This window comes from Aythya marila (genome assembly GCF_965140915.1).
Source record: "Aythya marila genome assembly, chromosome: 1".
Lineage (NCBI taxonomy): Eukaryota > Metazoa > Chordata > Aves > Anseriformes > Anatidae > Aythya > Aythya marila.
Window position 1 is genome coordinate 3258653 of NC_139042.1, and position 13644 is coordinate 3272296.

The following is a 13644-nucleotide window of genomic DNA, read 5'->3' on the forward strand; positions in this document are numbered from 1 at the left end:
ACGCTCATGTAACCGGGCTGCTCAGACTGGATCCAGCCTCCCGGGCTCGATTCCTGCTTTGCTCCAAGGGTAACCTTGGGCGAATCATCTCACATCGCTGCTCATTAGTTTACTCTTTGGCAGCAGACGCTGATGTGGAGCCTCAGAAATATGGTACAGGCAGCAGCTGAGCAGTAATTGCAATGTCTTGGTTGCTCTTTCTCTGTTTTCTCACACACTGCGGCAGTTTCAGCAGCATGGCAGGGACCGAGAGCTCATCCTATGGGTTCCTTTATCTACATTTATTCAGTCTTTCCTCCCATACAGACCCCATCATTGATTATTGGCTTTGATCAGGCATCCGTCTTGCTCTTGCTAGGTGAAAATGGAGTCATTTACAGCACGGTGTGCTCAGGTCATGCTGGAGGTTGACATCTCCCATGGGAGTGTTATGTTTGATCTGTCTCCTCCCTGCATCACTTTTACATCTCATGCAGACTTTTCCTTGCTCGTGTGGCAGGCTGTAGAGACCCTTAATGTCTTCTTATCTCTAAGACTTGACCTACTCATCACATCAATTCACAGCTACAAAGATTACACTCCTTATATCTTAGGGCTCCATAGCATGGTGTAAACCTACGGAGATGTTAATCCATGATCTGCCCCCCAGGCTGGGACTGCCTCCCTGGTGTCACCTACAGCTGTTCTTGGTGGCTGTGTCTCATCAGGGCACCTACAAAGCCTTCCTTCCTCTAGAAAGCTTTCCACCAAAAATATGTCCTCTGCATCACGGACAAGTGGCTCCGAAACCCTGGGGACTCAAGGCGTGAGTAGAATTTCACAATAAAACAGGGATAAATGAGAATGGCGTGGAAAGCTTAGCAGCTACACCACTGTCTTGGTCTGTGCAAGTGATGCTGAGTTAGATTCAGCATTTCTCTAGACGATGCTGGGCCCCAGATTGCAGAAGTGGGTCTGTAGAGCCGGTGTTATCCCCGTGGTCCTCGCCTTCAGCACATTTTAGTCGCCAGCCCAGGTGCTCTTCTCACACATAGGCACAGAGGCCGTGCTGCTCCGAACACCTTCCACTCAATTATTTAAAATTCAGCTGCTATGGATCTACTCAAGGTGATCAGTTTAAAGAAAATGCAGATGGCCTCTGGTTTTGAGTTCCCGCTGCGCTTTGGTTAATTTGGTATGTGAAGGTATTAGGTTAATTAAGTGCCATGTGTTGCATGGGGACCGGCTGCATTTGTGGATTAATAAGCACCCGAGCGTGCTCGGTGCTGGATGCCCTCAAGCTGGCAGCAGGTTTTTCATGAAGAAAGGAAGGTACCGGAGAGAAATCCTGGGGAAATGAAGAGGTTTTCTGCTAATCCTGCAGTCCTTCTTCCAGCCCTGGTGCTTGCGGAGTCCTTCAGGTCCCTGACCAACTATCACCCCTTCCTGGAAGGACTGGGGGAATTGAAGAGAAGAGAAGCAAAGCTGTTGACTTCGCCTTGAGGCTCCCAGCTTTCAGCTAGCGTTCAGTGGAGGACCATGGCTTGTGTGTGGAAATTTTTCTGCTAGTGGATCTGTCCCAAGAGCCGTGCTGTGAATGAGGTCAGTGGGTGTCTCACACCCAGCAGGCGTGCTGGAGGTCTAAAGCAAAGCGTCTGAGGCTCTCTGGCATCCATGGTGGGATACACATAAAAAGAGAGGGCCAAATACTGCTACAAGACTTTGGAAATGCTGAAAAGGAAGAAAGTTGTCTTCGTGCAGCCGTGCCCTGAGGTGGTGGAAGACCCGGACAGAGACCAGGGCAAATGGACACTGCTCCGCAACGTCAACCAGGCCCTGAAGCCCACGACGATTTTAGCGGTAAGATAAAATCTCAGGCTATAAATGTGGCTGGGAGCTTTCAAACCAGTTTGAAATCCATCTCACTCTCTGGTGGGATCCTTGTGCTGCTTGTGCCAGCTCCTCTCGCCTTCCTCCTGAGCCTTTGCGACCCCTCGTCCTGAGCGTTATCGCTCCCCCATGGTGCAACGTCATTGTCTTTGCCCTTGGAAGCTCCTCCTAAAGATCTTCATCCAAAATCGAGACGACCTCTTTGTGCACCCCTCCTGGTGCCCCCTCTTCTTGCACCTCTGGTTGGCTGTCCTTGCCTTTAGGGTGCAAGGTCCTGAGGGCAGGATCTGCCCCAGAGCACTTGGAAGGTCTCTAGCACCTAGAAGATGTTTTGAGGAGGAAGAGTTGGGCCATGTCGATATTGTAAAGGGGTTGGTGGGAGTCTCACTGCTCTGTTGTGTGTTTTGGAAAACAAACATCAGGCCAGGCATGAGGAAGGTTATGCAACTTATGAGCCCGTCCACTGGAGCTGGTAAATGCGTGAATCACCCTGATTTGCCCTAAAATCCCCAGTACATTTGCTGTTATTTGGGCTGATCCAAAAGCTATTGCATCAGCGGAAGGAGTGTAACTGATTTCCATGGGTTTTATGTCAAATTCATTAAAGTGGGGGAATGAAATAAGTCAGAAGCCTTAATAAGTTATGCTATTTTTCAACATCAGGTCCTCCTGAGCTTACCAGCTTAGCCCATCCCATAAGACTTGCTTTTTTTGCTTAAAACTACTTGCTTAAGTATTAAGAACTACATTTTAATGTGTTTAGAAAGAGCATTCTGAGGGAACTAGCATGCTGTGCATTAGGCAGGCAAAGCACAGGAGTTATCCTGGGCATGGTACAGAAGCAATTTACTTTGAGGATAGCAAATATTAAAAAAAAGCAGCATTACAATTTTTGTTTTCTTGATCTAGAGCCATTTTCACACAGCTGCTGAGGTGTCAGAAGGGCTCTCCGCTGAGCGGGGACTGAGCTCCCCACCTCTTCTCTTGCTGACACCTTGATCAAGTTACCCACACTGTGCATGAATTTGCCCAGCTCTGCAGGTAGGATAAGAGCACTGAGCGCTCTGCAATGCTCTCAGAGTCTTAGATCAAAGGAGCTGAGAAATAAATATTAATATAAGTTGATTTATAATGGATCTGCACATGACACTGCATTCATGTGTGTTTTTTTTTAATCCTTTTCCATCGAGTTATAGGATGTGAGATAAGACAGCTAACAAGAAGAAGATCTGAATATTATATTTTTAATGAGTTGTGCGAAGATATTTATTACATCTCTGTAGCATGGCCTTCTGAGGAAAAGGGAACACAGACAAAGGCTCCTCAGCTACATGTAAGCAGCATGACTTTGTTAAACAGCTTCCAAGCATGGAGCCTACTACAAAATGGCTGGGGACTCCTCGTGTGTAGCATTTCTCCGTGTGTTGGTCCCTGGGTATAGCCTTACACCCCAGTGGCATTCCCCAGTTAACGTCTATCTGAAGTCCTGGGGAGTGATGACTTGACAGAAGTGTGCTTGACCATTTTTATATCTCTCTACGTCTCCAATTCCCACTGCCCAGAGTGGGGCTGAAGGTTGTTCATCAGCCTACGGTGTCAAAACAAATCCATAAATATTCTGTCCACGGAAAAAGGTTGGTAGTGGCTGCTCACAGAGCTTATAGGAGTGTACATTCAGAGGGATCCTTCCTGCTGTTTGCTCTTCTTGTTGTTTGCAAAGATGCCTGATGATAATTTAACCAGGTAGCTCCCAGCTGGAGTTCCTCATCACGTTGGAATTAGAGGTGGAAAATAATTCTGCCTTGTTTCAGAGAATCCTGCTCAGGACTTTGGTTTTGGGTTATTTCAGGTTTTGCTCTTGGACTGAGGAAAAAAGTAAATAATTCTTTAAAGCCTTTTTGCATTCAAGTAATTTAATACCTGCAGAGCTGATGAGCGGGACTGGCAGAGGTCTGTAGGATCACCAGTGACACGGAGTGGGTGGATAGGGGTTAACTGCTTGCTCCGTCTCCCAAAACAAAAACAAAGAGCTCTCAAATGAAAGAGGTGGCACGTTTGAAACTCAAAAGGACACTGCTTTTCATTCTACTTGTCACTAAACTTTTCCTTTGATGTTTTGGATGCTAAAAGTTTGCAGGGCTTCAGGAAGGGACCGGCACACTCCCAGCAGATACAGCCCACCGAGCAGCATCACGTGCAAGGAGCCCACATGCAAATTGCTGCTACTGGGAGACCTCCAGAGGAAGGATCCCTGCCTCTCCCATATTTTCTCATCCCCTTTTAGCTGTGTAAAAACCAACACTGCTCCCACCCTGCTGCTCTACCTCACAGGACACTTTTGGGGAGAAGGGGTGGTATAGTTTGCAAAGGAAGTCACTTGTCTTGTAGCGATGTTTTACTTAGAAAACTTCAGCATCTTCTATCCCAAGGGATGTTGAGCCTTCTGCAGCACCGGGTGTCACTGTCCTCTCTTTGGTTGCAGGGGGATTATGTGTGGATGGACCTCAAAACCGGCCGGGAATTCGACGTCCCCATTGGAGCGGTGGTTAAGCTGTGTGACTCCGGACAGATCCAAGTTGTGGACGATGAAGGCAACGTACGTATAAAGGGTTGTGGTTGGGCTTTTCAGCTCTATGTCTGGTGCATGCATGAGCCCCAGGTAGGATTAAAAGCATGATCTCAGGTGCTATTTGAAAGCAAAACTTAATTCGTATCTCATTAAAGATGATGGGATTCACTCCATTAATACCAGTGGATGTTGGAACAGGGCCACAGCTTTGGAGACAGTCCCAGTTCTAAACCAAACTCCTGCCAAGGAAAACACAGGCTAAAAATAAAATAAAATGAAGTGGGGGAAGAGTTTTCAAAGGCTGAGGGGGAACAACCCATAACACCAAATGGAGACAACATTCTGATTCAAACACAGTTAACAGATCTAATTTTGCTCATTTCCAATATTTCCAGAAATAAGAGGAAGGATGCTCATGATGAAAGTGTCATGATGGTTTTAGAAATATCCTTAGAAATCAACTGTAAAGACGAGATAACGTTGTGTTCCTCTTTCTGTGGCCGTACTGGGAGTGAAATCGTGAGAAGCTTCTTGAGTATAATGATGACAGAGAGCCTCCAAAACACACATGGGTAGGGCTTTGAGAGAAACCACCTCCAGCTGTTGTTCCTCTGCTGTATCCATTCCTTCCTGATCCCCTGCCAGTACAGGACGTGCCCAAAGACAATTTCTCCCTCAGTTTCCCACCTCCACCTCTGAAAGTGATTTCTATTAGAAAGGAACATCTCTATCACAAGCAGAGGGTGAACTGAGGAGGTTTCCAGTCCCTTATCATTCTTTATCCCATCTGAGGTAACTGTGAATGCTCTCCTTCCCTTCAAGAATGGCAGAGAGAAGCTTTGGTTCAGCCGGATTCTTGTGTCCAATTTGCAGTGGCTTTTGGAGCCCTTTAGAAGTGACCCATCTAAATGGCTTTCAGTCAATAAAAGTGCAATTTACCACTCCTGTACACCTCTCTCTAGTTTTCTAAAACATCTTTTCACTGCTTAGCAGTATTTTGTGGCAGAGGGCTAACCAGTGATGTGGAAATGTAGTAGTGTGAAGGGATGAACAGACTGGTGTTTGTTAAAAACTCCCCTGATGCGCTGGATGCCCACGCTGCCCTGGATTGTGTTCCTGCCAGGATGGCTAATGTCATGTGTCTCTTGCTGCTCCAGTAAACCAAAAAATGTTTTCCTTCTTCTGCTCTGCATCTTTCAAATGAGCCTCTGTCATGCTCTGGGGATAGGAGCTGTGGTCTGCGTGCTCTTCCATGCATGTTCTCCCACCTGGTCCCTCTGCCTGGGGTGGACCTTTCCTTTCTTCCTGTGACTTATCTTTCTCTGCCCTCATTCTCTTCCAGGAGCACTGGATTTCCCCGCAGAATGCCAGCCACATCAAGCCCATGCACCCCACCTCCATCCACGGGGTGGAGGACATGATCCGCCTGGGGGACCTGAACGAGGCGGGCATCCTCAGGAACCTGCTGATCCGCTACCGGGAGCATCTCATCTATGTAAGTGTCCTCCCCGCATCCACCTCTTCCTCTGCACCTCATCCCCAGCTTTTCTTAGCTCTGGGGAGGGATCCCTGATTCAGATAAGTTGGGTTTCTAGGACCAAAATGATGGAGGGCTTCTGCCTCAATGTGATGTCCTTCTGTAGAGGAGACATTGCAAGGTTTGTGGATGCCCCACTGCAAACTGAAGACCCCATGCCTTAAGAAATGGGCAAAGTCCATCCTACCTCTCTACATAGCCCCTGTAGAAGTTTTTGGGACACACAAGTTTATGCACGCACAATAAGCAGTTTAACCCAGGCCACGTGCAGGCTGTAGTAATCCTAAAGCCTTTGGTGACCATGAACTTGATGAGGTCTTGCTGTGTTCTCCCACTGAACCATTAACTCATTCAGCCCAGGTGGGTGAAGGCAGCAACTGCTGGAGGTGCAAGGGATGGAGGATGGAGGCATCCAGAAATCAAGGGGGCAGAACTGAAGAGTATGCTTGCCAGTAGCAAAGGTGCTCAAACAGCCTATACAAATACGGAAAATTTTGTATTTTTTGAGCTCCTGCTATGCCTTCAAAGGCTTTTGAGGAACTAACTTTTAAAAGGCTCTAGAGTTTACGAGATTTTTCAGGCCAGAAGGAATTGTAATACAGTCTGACCTACTAGACAGCATAAACTAACAGACCATATACATTATTCTATGTATCGTCTGCTTTTTCTGCTTGTTGTCCAGTGCTTTTTGAAAGGATGGTTTTGGTTTTGAGCTGGGCAGTGGTGGAGAACCCATCACTTGGTTATAAAGGCTGTTCAAATGGCTGACCACCTCCCCCTGGCTCTGGCTCTACAAAATGCATTTTTTTTTTCTTTCATGGGTGAATTTCAGCTCTAGAGGAAGGGGACACAGCTACTGAAAAGGCAACTTAGATATCACAGAAAAGGTTAGGTTGGAAGGGAAGCTGGGGTTTGGAGGACTACAGTCCTCCAAAGCATGCGAGCTTGTCCAGCTTCAAAGTTTGAAGTAACCCTCATGTGGATAACTAAATTCAGGCATCCTAAACGCTACCCAGGATGTACAGATAGCCAGTAATTTGCAGGTGACTGGCTTATTAAGTGAACATGTATTTATCCATTGAGCTTCACCCCTTTTTCTCTTGTTTATGGGCACCCTGCGGTGACACCAAGTGGAGTTCCACAGCTCTCTCTTGCCCTGGGGAGAAATTGGGCTAATGTTGGATATTTTTTCAGTGGTGTCCCCATGTCTCTCCTGGGGGTCCCTGTGTCATCAGGCAAGTGTCTGTTGCCTCGCTAAGTGACGAGAGGTCCCCAGATAAGATTTCACGTGTGTAGTGTCAGATTGCCTGCAGATAAAACTTCCTCCTTCACAAAGGCTCTGAGCTCTAAGCTATTCATGGGCCCCCGGGGGGATTATGAACACAAATGAGCACTGGGCAGAGTGTTGTTTGGCAGAATTATCCTCTATACAAATACCTGAAAGGAGGCTGTGGGGAGCTGGGGGTCGGCCTCTGCTCACAGGGAACCAGGGCCAGGAGCAGAGGGAACGGCCTCGAGTTGTGCCAGGGGAGGCTCAGGTTGGCAATGAGGAGACATTTCTGCTCAGCAAGAGCGGTCAGGCCTTGGGACGGGTTGCCCAGGGAGGTGGGGGAGTCCCCGTCCCTGGGGGTGTTCAAGGAGAGGTTGGACGTGGTGCTTGGGGACAGGGCTTGGTGATGACATTGGTGGTAGGGGGACAGTTGGAGCAGATGATCTTGGAGAGCTTTCCAACCTTCATGATTCTGTGATTCTATGAAATGCATCCTTGGAGAGAAGCACCTCCAAACAGCTCATTTTCACACCCAAGTCTTTTAGCAGCCATTCCTTTACAAGATTCCTCTGTTACAACCATTCCTAGGGCCAACCAGCTCTGTGGCCTTAGCCACTTGCAATTCCATCACAGAGGTCCCAGGTTTCTGTGCTTTGATTGCTCTGCACCACTAATGGCTTTGGAGGGGCAGCCCATGATCCTGGGGCCCACAGAGCAGTTATTTCAATCTCAAAATCAGAATAACACTCTCAAAATGACATAAAGCACATATAGCTTGATAGAGAGGCACAAAACCTCATCCCTGTCTGCGTGTGGGTTGTTGAAGGATCAGAAACCCAACCTTAGGTCTCATCTTTTGAAAGTTGTGGAGTAAATTGGTGCCAGGCATGATAAATATTGATGGCAGTTTTGCAGAACCAAGATACCATATGGATGCCATGTGTGTAGGGACACCCAGTCCTCTGAGAAGGTTTTTTGGCTTTTTTTTTTTTTTTTTTAGGTATAATTTGTTCTGTCTTAAAGATGTTGATGTTCAATGTGACTTTGCCTTCACTGCCTGATAGGATTGCTAAGCCTTTTGAGTGAAGGATGACTTTTGCAGCAGGTCTTCTGTCCACCTTGTTTCCTCATCCCTTTAGCTTTATGGAGGGTGTGATTCTGCTCTAATAACACCTTTTTATATTTTATATAAAATAATTTTATATAATATAACTTTCCTTTTTCTCCTCCCTCACGTTTTACTCGTAAGACAAACTGCGGCGGGAGGGTAAGTAGTGACTCGTGGAGCTGTCACCAGTAACCACTGCCATGCCATCCACTGGATCACTTCTTTCTGTTCCCCATCGTGGCATTCTCCTTTAATTTGCACTACCATTGCTGCTGCTTCACGAATGCACTGACAGCATCATGCCATTTGCTGCAGAGCTTGGCCCTTGTGGTGAGGTTGTGACACCTTCCCAGAGCTGGAAAGTGTGGTGTTGGGTGGTTAACGCCTTAAGTGCTTCTCAGTGATGACCTCAATGTGGAAGAAATTAACTTCTGCATCAAAATGTGAAAAACTTCAATGAGGGTTTGTTGTCCATGCCTTGGTTTTCATGCACTGGGAGAAACCATGCTGAATATTGAGGGTATTTGGTGGGAGTTTGGACTCTGAGCAAGGTTAAATCTCTTTATCTGGAGGTGAAAGCAATGCCTGCTGCTGCTTTCTTGTTGCCAAAATGCAGTAATGTTTGGTAGAGCTTTAACCCCATAAAAATCCAGAGGAAGTCAGCCACAGCGCTCTGAGTAGTGAGGGAAGCAGGCTCAGAAAGGATTTTGTTTAGGGCTACTTGCAATGTAGGTCATGCAGGCAGCAATGCATTTGCACTGAGATGTGGTTTCTGATGTAAGTGGTCAGCAGAGCCTCTGCCTTTCGGTAGAGTTTGATTTTCCCCAGGCAGAGAGGCTTTGCTCTCACCCAACAATAGAAACCAAAGAGGTAATATATCCTTAGAGGTGCCCTTTGGCCCCTCGTCAGCAAAGCAGACAGAGTTTTGCATGCTGTCAGCTACGAGAAATGGGCAAACTGTGAGTATTCATCAACCAGGAATGACCTGGGACAGCAAGCAATAGCACGAGAGCTTGTGCTGACAAAGTCTTTTGGAGATCACAAGGGAAGGGTCAGCGAGAGCATCCAGAAAACATTCCTGCAACTAATGGTTAACTCCCCTAATAGGCTCACCGGCTGCATTTGGGGCAGGGCAGGCCAATGTGGCTGAAACACGGGATTTCAGAGACTTCTGCGGAGTCCATTTTTTTGGAGAAGATGCTCCGGGAAAATTAGAAATACTCCTTAAATTAATTTGGTCATAAAATATGAAGAGGAAAAGAGTCTCACAGGTCTCTCACCCAGGACTAGAAGGGAACTCAGGGGTCACTGGGGATCTTGGTGTCAAAAAAAACACTCAGGAACTGAGCACAGCCCTTCTCTGAGCTTTACATTTACCTGCAGAAAGCTGCTCAGGGACTTCAATAGCTTCTCCTAATATCCAGTCTATATTATTTCACAGCCAATTTCCACCTTTTGTATTTGTGACAACTGTGTCCTTGAGCTTAAAGAGTTTTTTTTTTTCCTTTCCTGCCATGTAACCCGCTATTACAGACAGGGCTATTATTTCCTCTGTGAATTTAAACCTCACCTAGGCTGAACAGAAAATTGTTAATTTTCTCTGGCGTTGGCTGCGAAGTGACAGCCTGGGAGGGCTTTCAGCATCCCTCCCATAGGACACAATTGCCACCTACTGGCTGTCTTTTAGGAATCCACAGCTGATAGAGATGTAGATGAGTGTAGATGATGCAAAACAACTTATCATCTAACCCCACTCAGGCCCTTTCCATCATGACTGAGGGGTAGATAACAGGCTATACAGGGAGCAAATCAACCTGGGGCTGCCAGGTTCTCCCCTCCCACCATCACTGGTAGTTATTTCGCTGTCTTCTGAAGCTCAGATTTGCTTTATCCATCAGCAAGTTTGAGATATGAACAAAAAGAGGAGCAGCCAGCAGAGCATGGAGAGACAGTCTTCAGGGTTCACGAGCATCATTGCCTGAGACACTTCGGTTCTTTCTGCCAAAGGCTTATTTTTGGGTTCAGATCATGCAGCTGAAAAGTTGTGAGATGTTTTTTATGTTGGGATGATGTTTATTTTTCCTGGATGAGCCTTCATTCTACTGCCCTTGGTTAGCCCAAGGTGGAGACCTGTTGTCTTGCTTGCTCTAGGCAACAACTTTTAGATGGATGAAGTTGGGGAAGGACATCCCGACTCTCAGCCTTCAGCTTGGGATGTGGCCAAACCTCCCAAAATCAGGGCTGCATCTGAGTGAGATGGCAAAGGCCATGAGTCCTTTGGTGAGAGGCTTGAGAGAAATGTCTCCGGGAAGGGCAGAAATGAACAAGGTTCAAAGAGTTTTGGTGCCTGAGGCCCAGGACAGCTTTATTCATTTGAGTGCCACGGAGAGCACGGGATGGACAAAAGTCCATTTCAAAAATAACTCAGAAATAGCCAAGAAGGGATGTGTCAGGACTTTGTGGGCCATCCCCATGTCTCAGGACAAGGTTTAAATTGCAGCATGGAGAGGTTCAGTCAGACAGAGATGGTAGTGGAGAATGGAAGTTTAACAAAAGGGTTTAGCTATGAATATTTAAAAACAGGTTAAGCAGACCTCTGTCAGGAACAGTTTAGATCCAGCAGGTCCTGGTTTGAGGGCAGTGGTCTCCAGGCCCTTTTCATCCCTGGTTTCTCATGCAGTGCACGAGGTATGTGTGGATGTGTGCTGGCTCTGGGGATATTTTTGCAGTTACGGTTGACTTGGAACCCTGAAGCTTAACTGAAGAACATCTGAAGTATGAATTGTCTTGAATCCATTTTGTGCATGAGCAGGAATGAATATGAGCTGATTTATGTAGCTTGGGACTTCTCTTCCAGTTTTGCTCCACGCTCCATCCTGCAAGCATTTTTGACTTAAACATCACCTTTCATACAGCTTTTTTTTTTTCTTTTTTACTGGCTTTCACACTCCATCCAAGCTGCCAAAACCTCTCAGCCATGCTTCACCGTCCCCATAAACCTCCATGTGCTTCTCCTCCAGACATACACCGGCTCCATACTGGTGGCAGTAAACCCCTACCAGCTCCTACCCATCTACTCACCGGAGCAGATACGCCTGTACACCAACAAGAAGATTGGGGAGATGCCACCACACATCTTTGCAATTGCTGACAACTGCTACTTCAACATGCAGCGCAACAACAAGGACCAGTGCTGCATCATAAGGTGAGCTGGTGGCTTTCCAAATGAGCCATATCCTGGGAAAAGCTGCTGGTTGGTGGGGAACGGCGCATGAAACATAATCAGAAGTTAGAAGGAGGCATTAGGTCTTCCATCCACATGTTCACAGTGTTTCACAGTGCATTTTGGCAGCTCAAAACTTGTGGTGAAGCTGCCCCATGGGACCAGCCACCCGTGGACCACAAGCTCAAAGTATGGTGATTGCACCTGGAAGTGCTTCCTGTCCTTCTTGGTGCTGATCTCATGATGGTATTTGCTGGAGAAACACAAACCCAAACAAAAATTTGGCCATGTGAATTGGGAAGTCTGTATCGTGGCTGGAAGCTGTCCTGTAGTGTGTCCTACCATTTGGATACAACCAGCCTTTGGGATGCTGGAAGCTCATCCTTAGTGGCTTGTCCTGCTTGCATTAACAAGAGGTCCAGAGACATCAGAGACAGAGAGAGGGACATCAGCAGGGATGCAGCAGGGCTTTCACTGACCTCAGTTTCTGTTGTCTTTGAAGCGGTGAGTCTGGAGCTGGGAAAACAGAAAGCACAAAACTGATTCTGCAGTTCCTGGCGGCAATCAGTGGCCAGCACTCCTGGATTGAGCAGCAGGTCCTGGAGGCAAACCCCATCTTGGAAGGTGAGGCTTCAGATGATGGAGGTATTTTTCTGAGTCTAAAAAAAATTAAAAATTTTTTAAAAAAGAACAGATTCGAGAAACACAGAATATGGACAAATATAAGTCAATGTTTGTTGCATTTTGAGTTTGAAAAAGCAACAAATTCAAAAAAAACAAAAGCAACAATGCAAGCATTTATTAAATTTCATGCCTTTCCATCTGAATTTATTTTTGACAATAAAATTATCTTCTGATACAGACTTACAATTTTTGCATGAATATTTTAACAACCATTGTTGAAAATGGAACATTTCATCTGACCTAAGATTTTTAATTTTTGATTAATTTAAAAAACAAAAAATATGTTCTTTTCCATATAAACTGGGATATTTTTTTCCCAAATTTCAAAACAGAAACATGAATTTTGCCAAACTATCTGTGTAGTCAGGGATTTCAAAAACGCTGATCAGCAAATACACAAAGCTCTTTTGAAAAAATCAGACCACCTCCTCCCGTGCTGGAATTACAACTGCATGCAGAGCACATGAATGCTTTGTTTAAATAATTAATTTGGGGTTTATTTGATCATGATCGCAAAAATCTTATTCCTGTTCTTTGCTCTGGTTCAGCAGAACATGTGATTAAACTGACCAGAGCATCACTGCCTACAGACCTTGTACTGGCAGTACACAATAGCACACCCCACCATTTCCTTCCAGGGCCAGAGAACAGCAGCAGAATGCAGAAAAAAAATAAAAAAAAAAAATAAAAAAAAAAATTAAGACAGCTCAAGAAAGAACCTGGTAACAAGAATCAGCTTGTTGCCCTTAATGGGCACATCAGCAAGCTGTTCCTGTAAAGATGAGCCCCACTATTTTAATTGGATGCCTGCACATTAAATAGGTGATCTGAGCCTCTCAGCATAATGAAGAATGGGTCCTTTACATTTATTCAGAAAGAGCATAATTTTTTTCTTAAAGAACAATGGCATTTTTACTCCCCCTGCTACTCAAAGCGAGCAGTGTTTGCTTGGTAAGTAGCCCCCCATAGGAATCAATGGAAATATGAAGATCCTAACAGTTTCCATGAATAATGCTGGAAGCAAGTCAGCAGCTGAGCTCTCCCTCTCCACACTCCTCTGCCGGAGCATCCTTCAGACCAGGCACAAAACAGGCTGGCATTGCAAAGCCCTGTGCTGTGTGGCAGGCACGGGGGGGCTGAACATGCACTTTATCATGCTGCGACCCAGGGGAAGAGAGCTCTTGTATTTCCGATGCATCTCCAGCGCCGATAATGTACATAAATGCCAGGGTTATAATAATAAAATATAAATGCAAGGGCATGATGCTCCTGCAAGCAGCCCGCACCCACTCGAAGGATGGAGCTTGCAGGGTGAGGTCTCCCTCTGGAGGCTGGCTTAGTCCTGTTCCACCTGCCTGTATTTCATCCCAAATACTGCTACCCA

General features: G+C 46.2%; 1 protein-coding gene across 2 annotated transcripts in view; it reads left to right on the forward strand.

Moving 5' to 3' along the window:
* Positions 1–13644, forward strand: part of MYO7A (myosin VIIA) — an 86693-nt gene that overhangs the window by 25708 nt on the left and 47341 nt on the right. Inside the window, exons 3-7 of one of the 2 annotated variants that reach the window (XM_082766185.1) lie at positions 4352–4465; positions 5781–5933; positions 8495–8512; positions 11374–11558; positions 12079–12200. In XM_082766185.1, the coding sequence (XP_082622311.1) occupies positions 4352–4465; positions 5781–5933; positions 8495–8512; positions 11374–11558; positions 12079–12200 (592 nt within the window). The remainder of the gene's footprint in view (positions 1–4351; positions 4466–5780; positions 5934–8494; positions 8513–11373; positions 11559–12078; positions 12201–13644) is intronic. The other variant, XM_082766186.1, reaches the window with a different exon arrangement.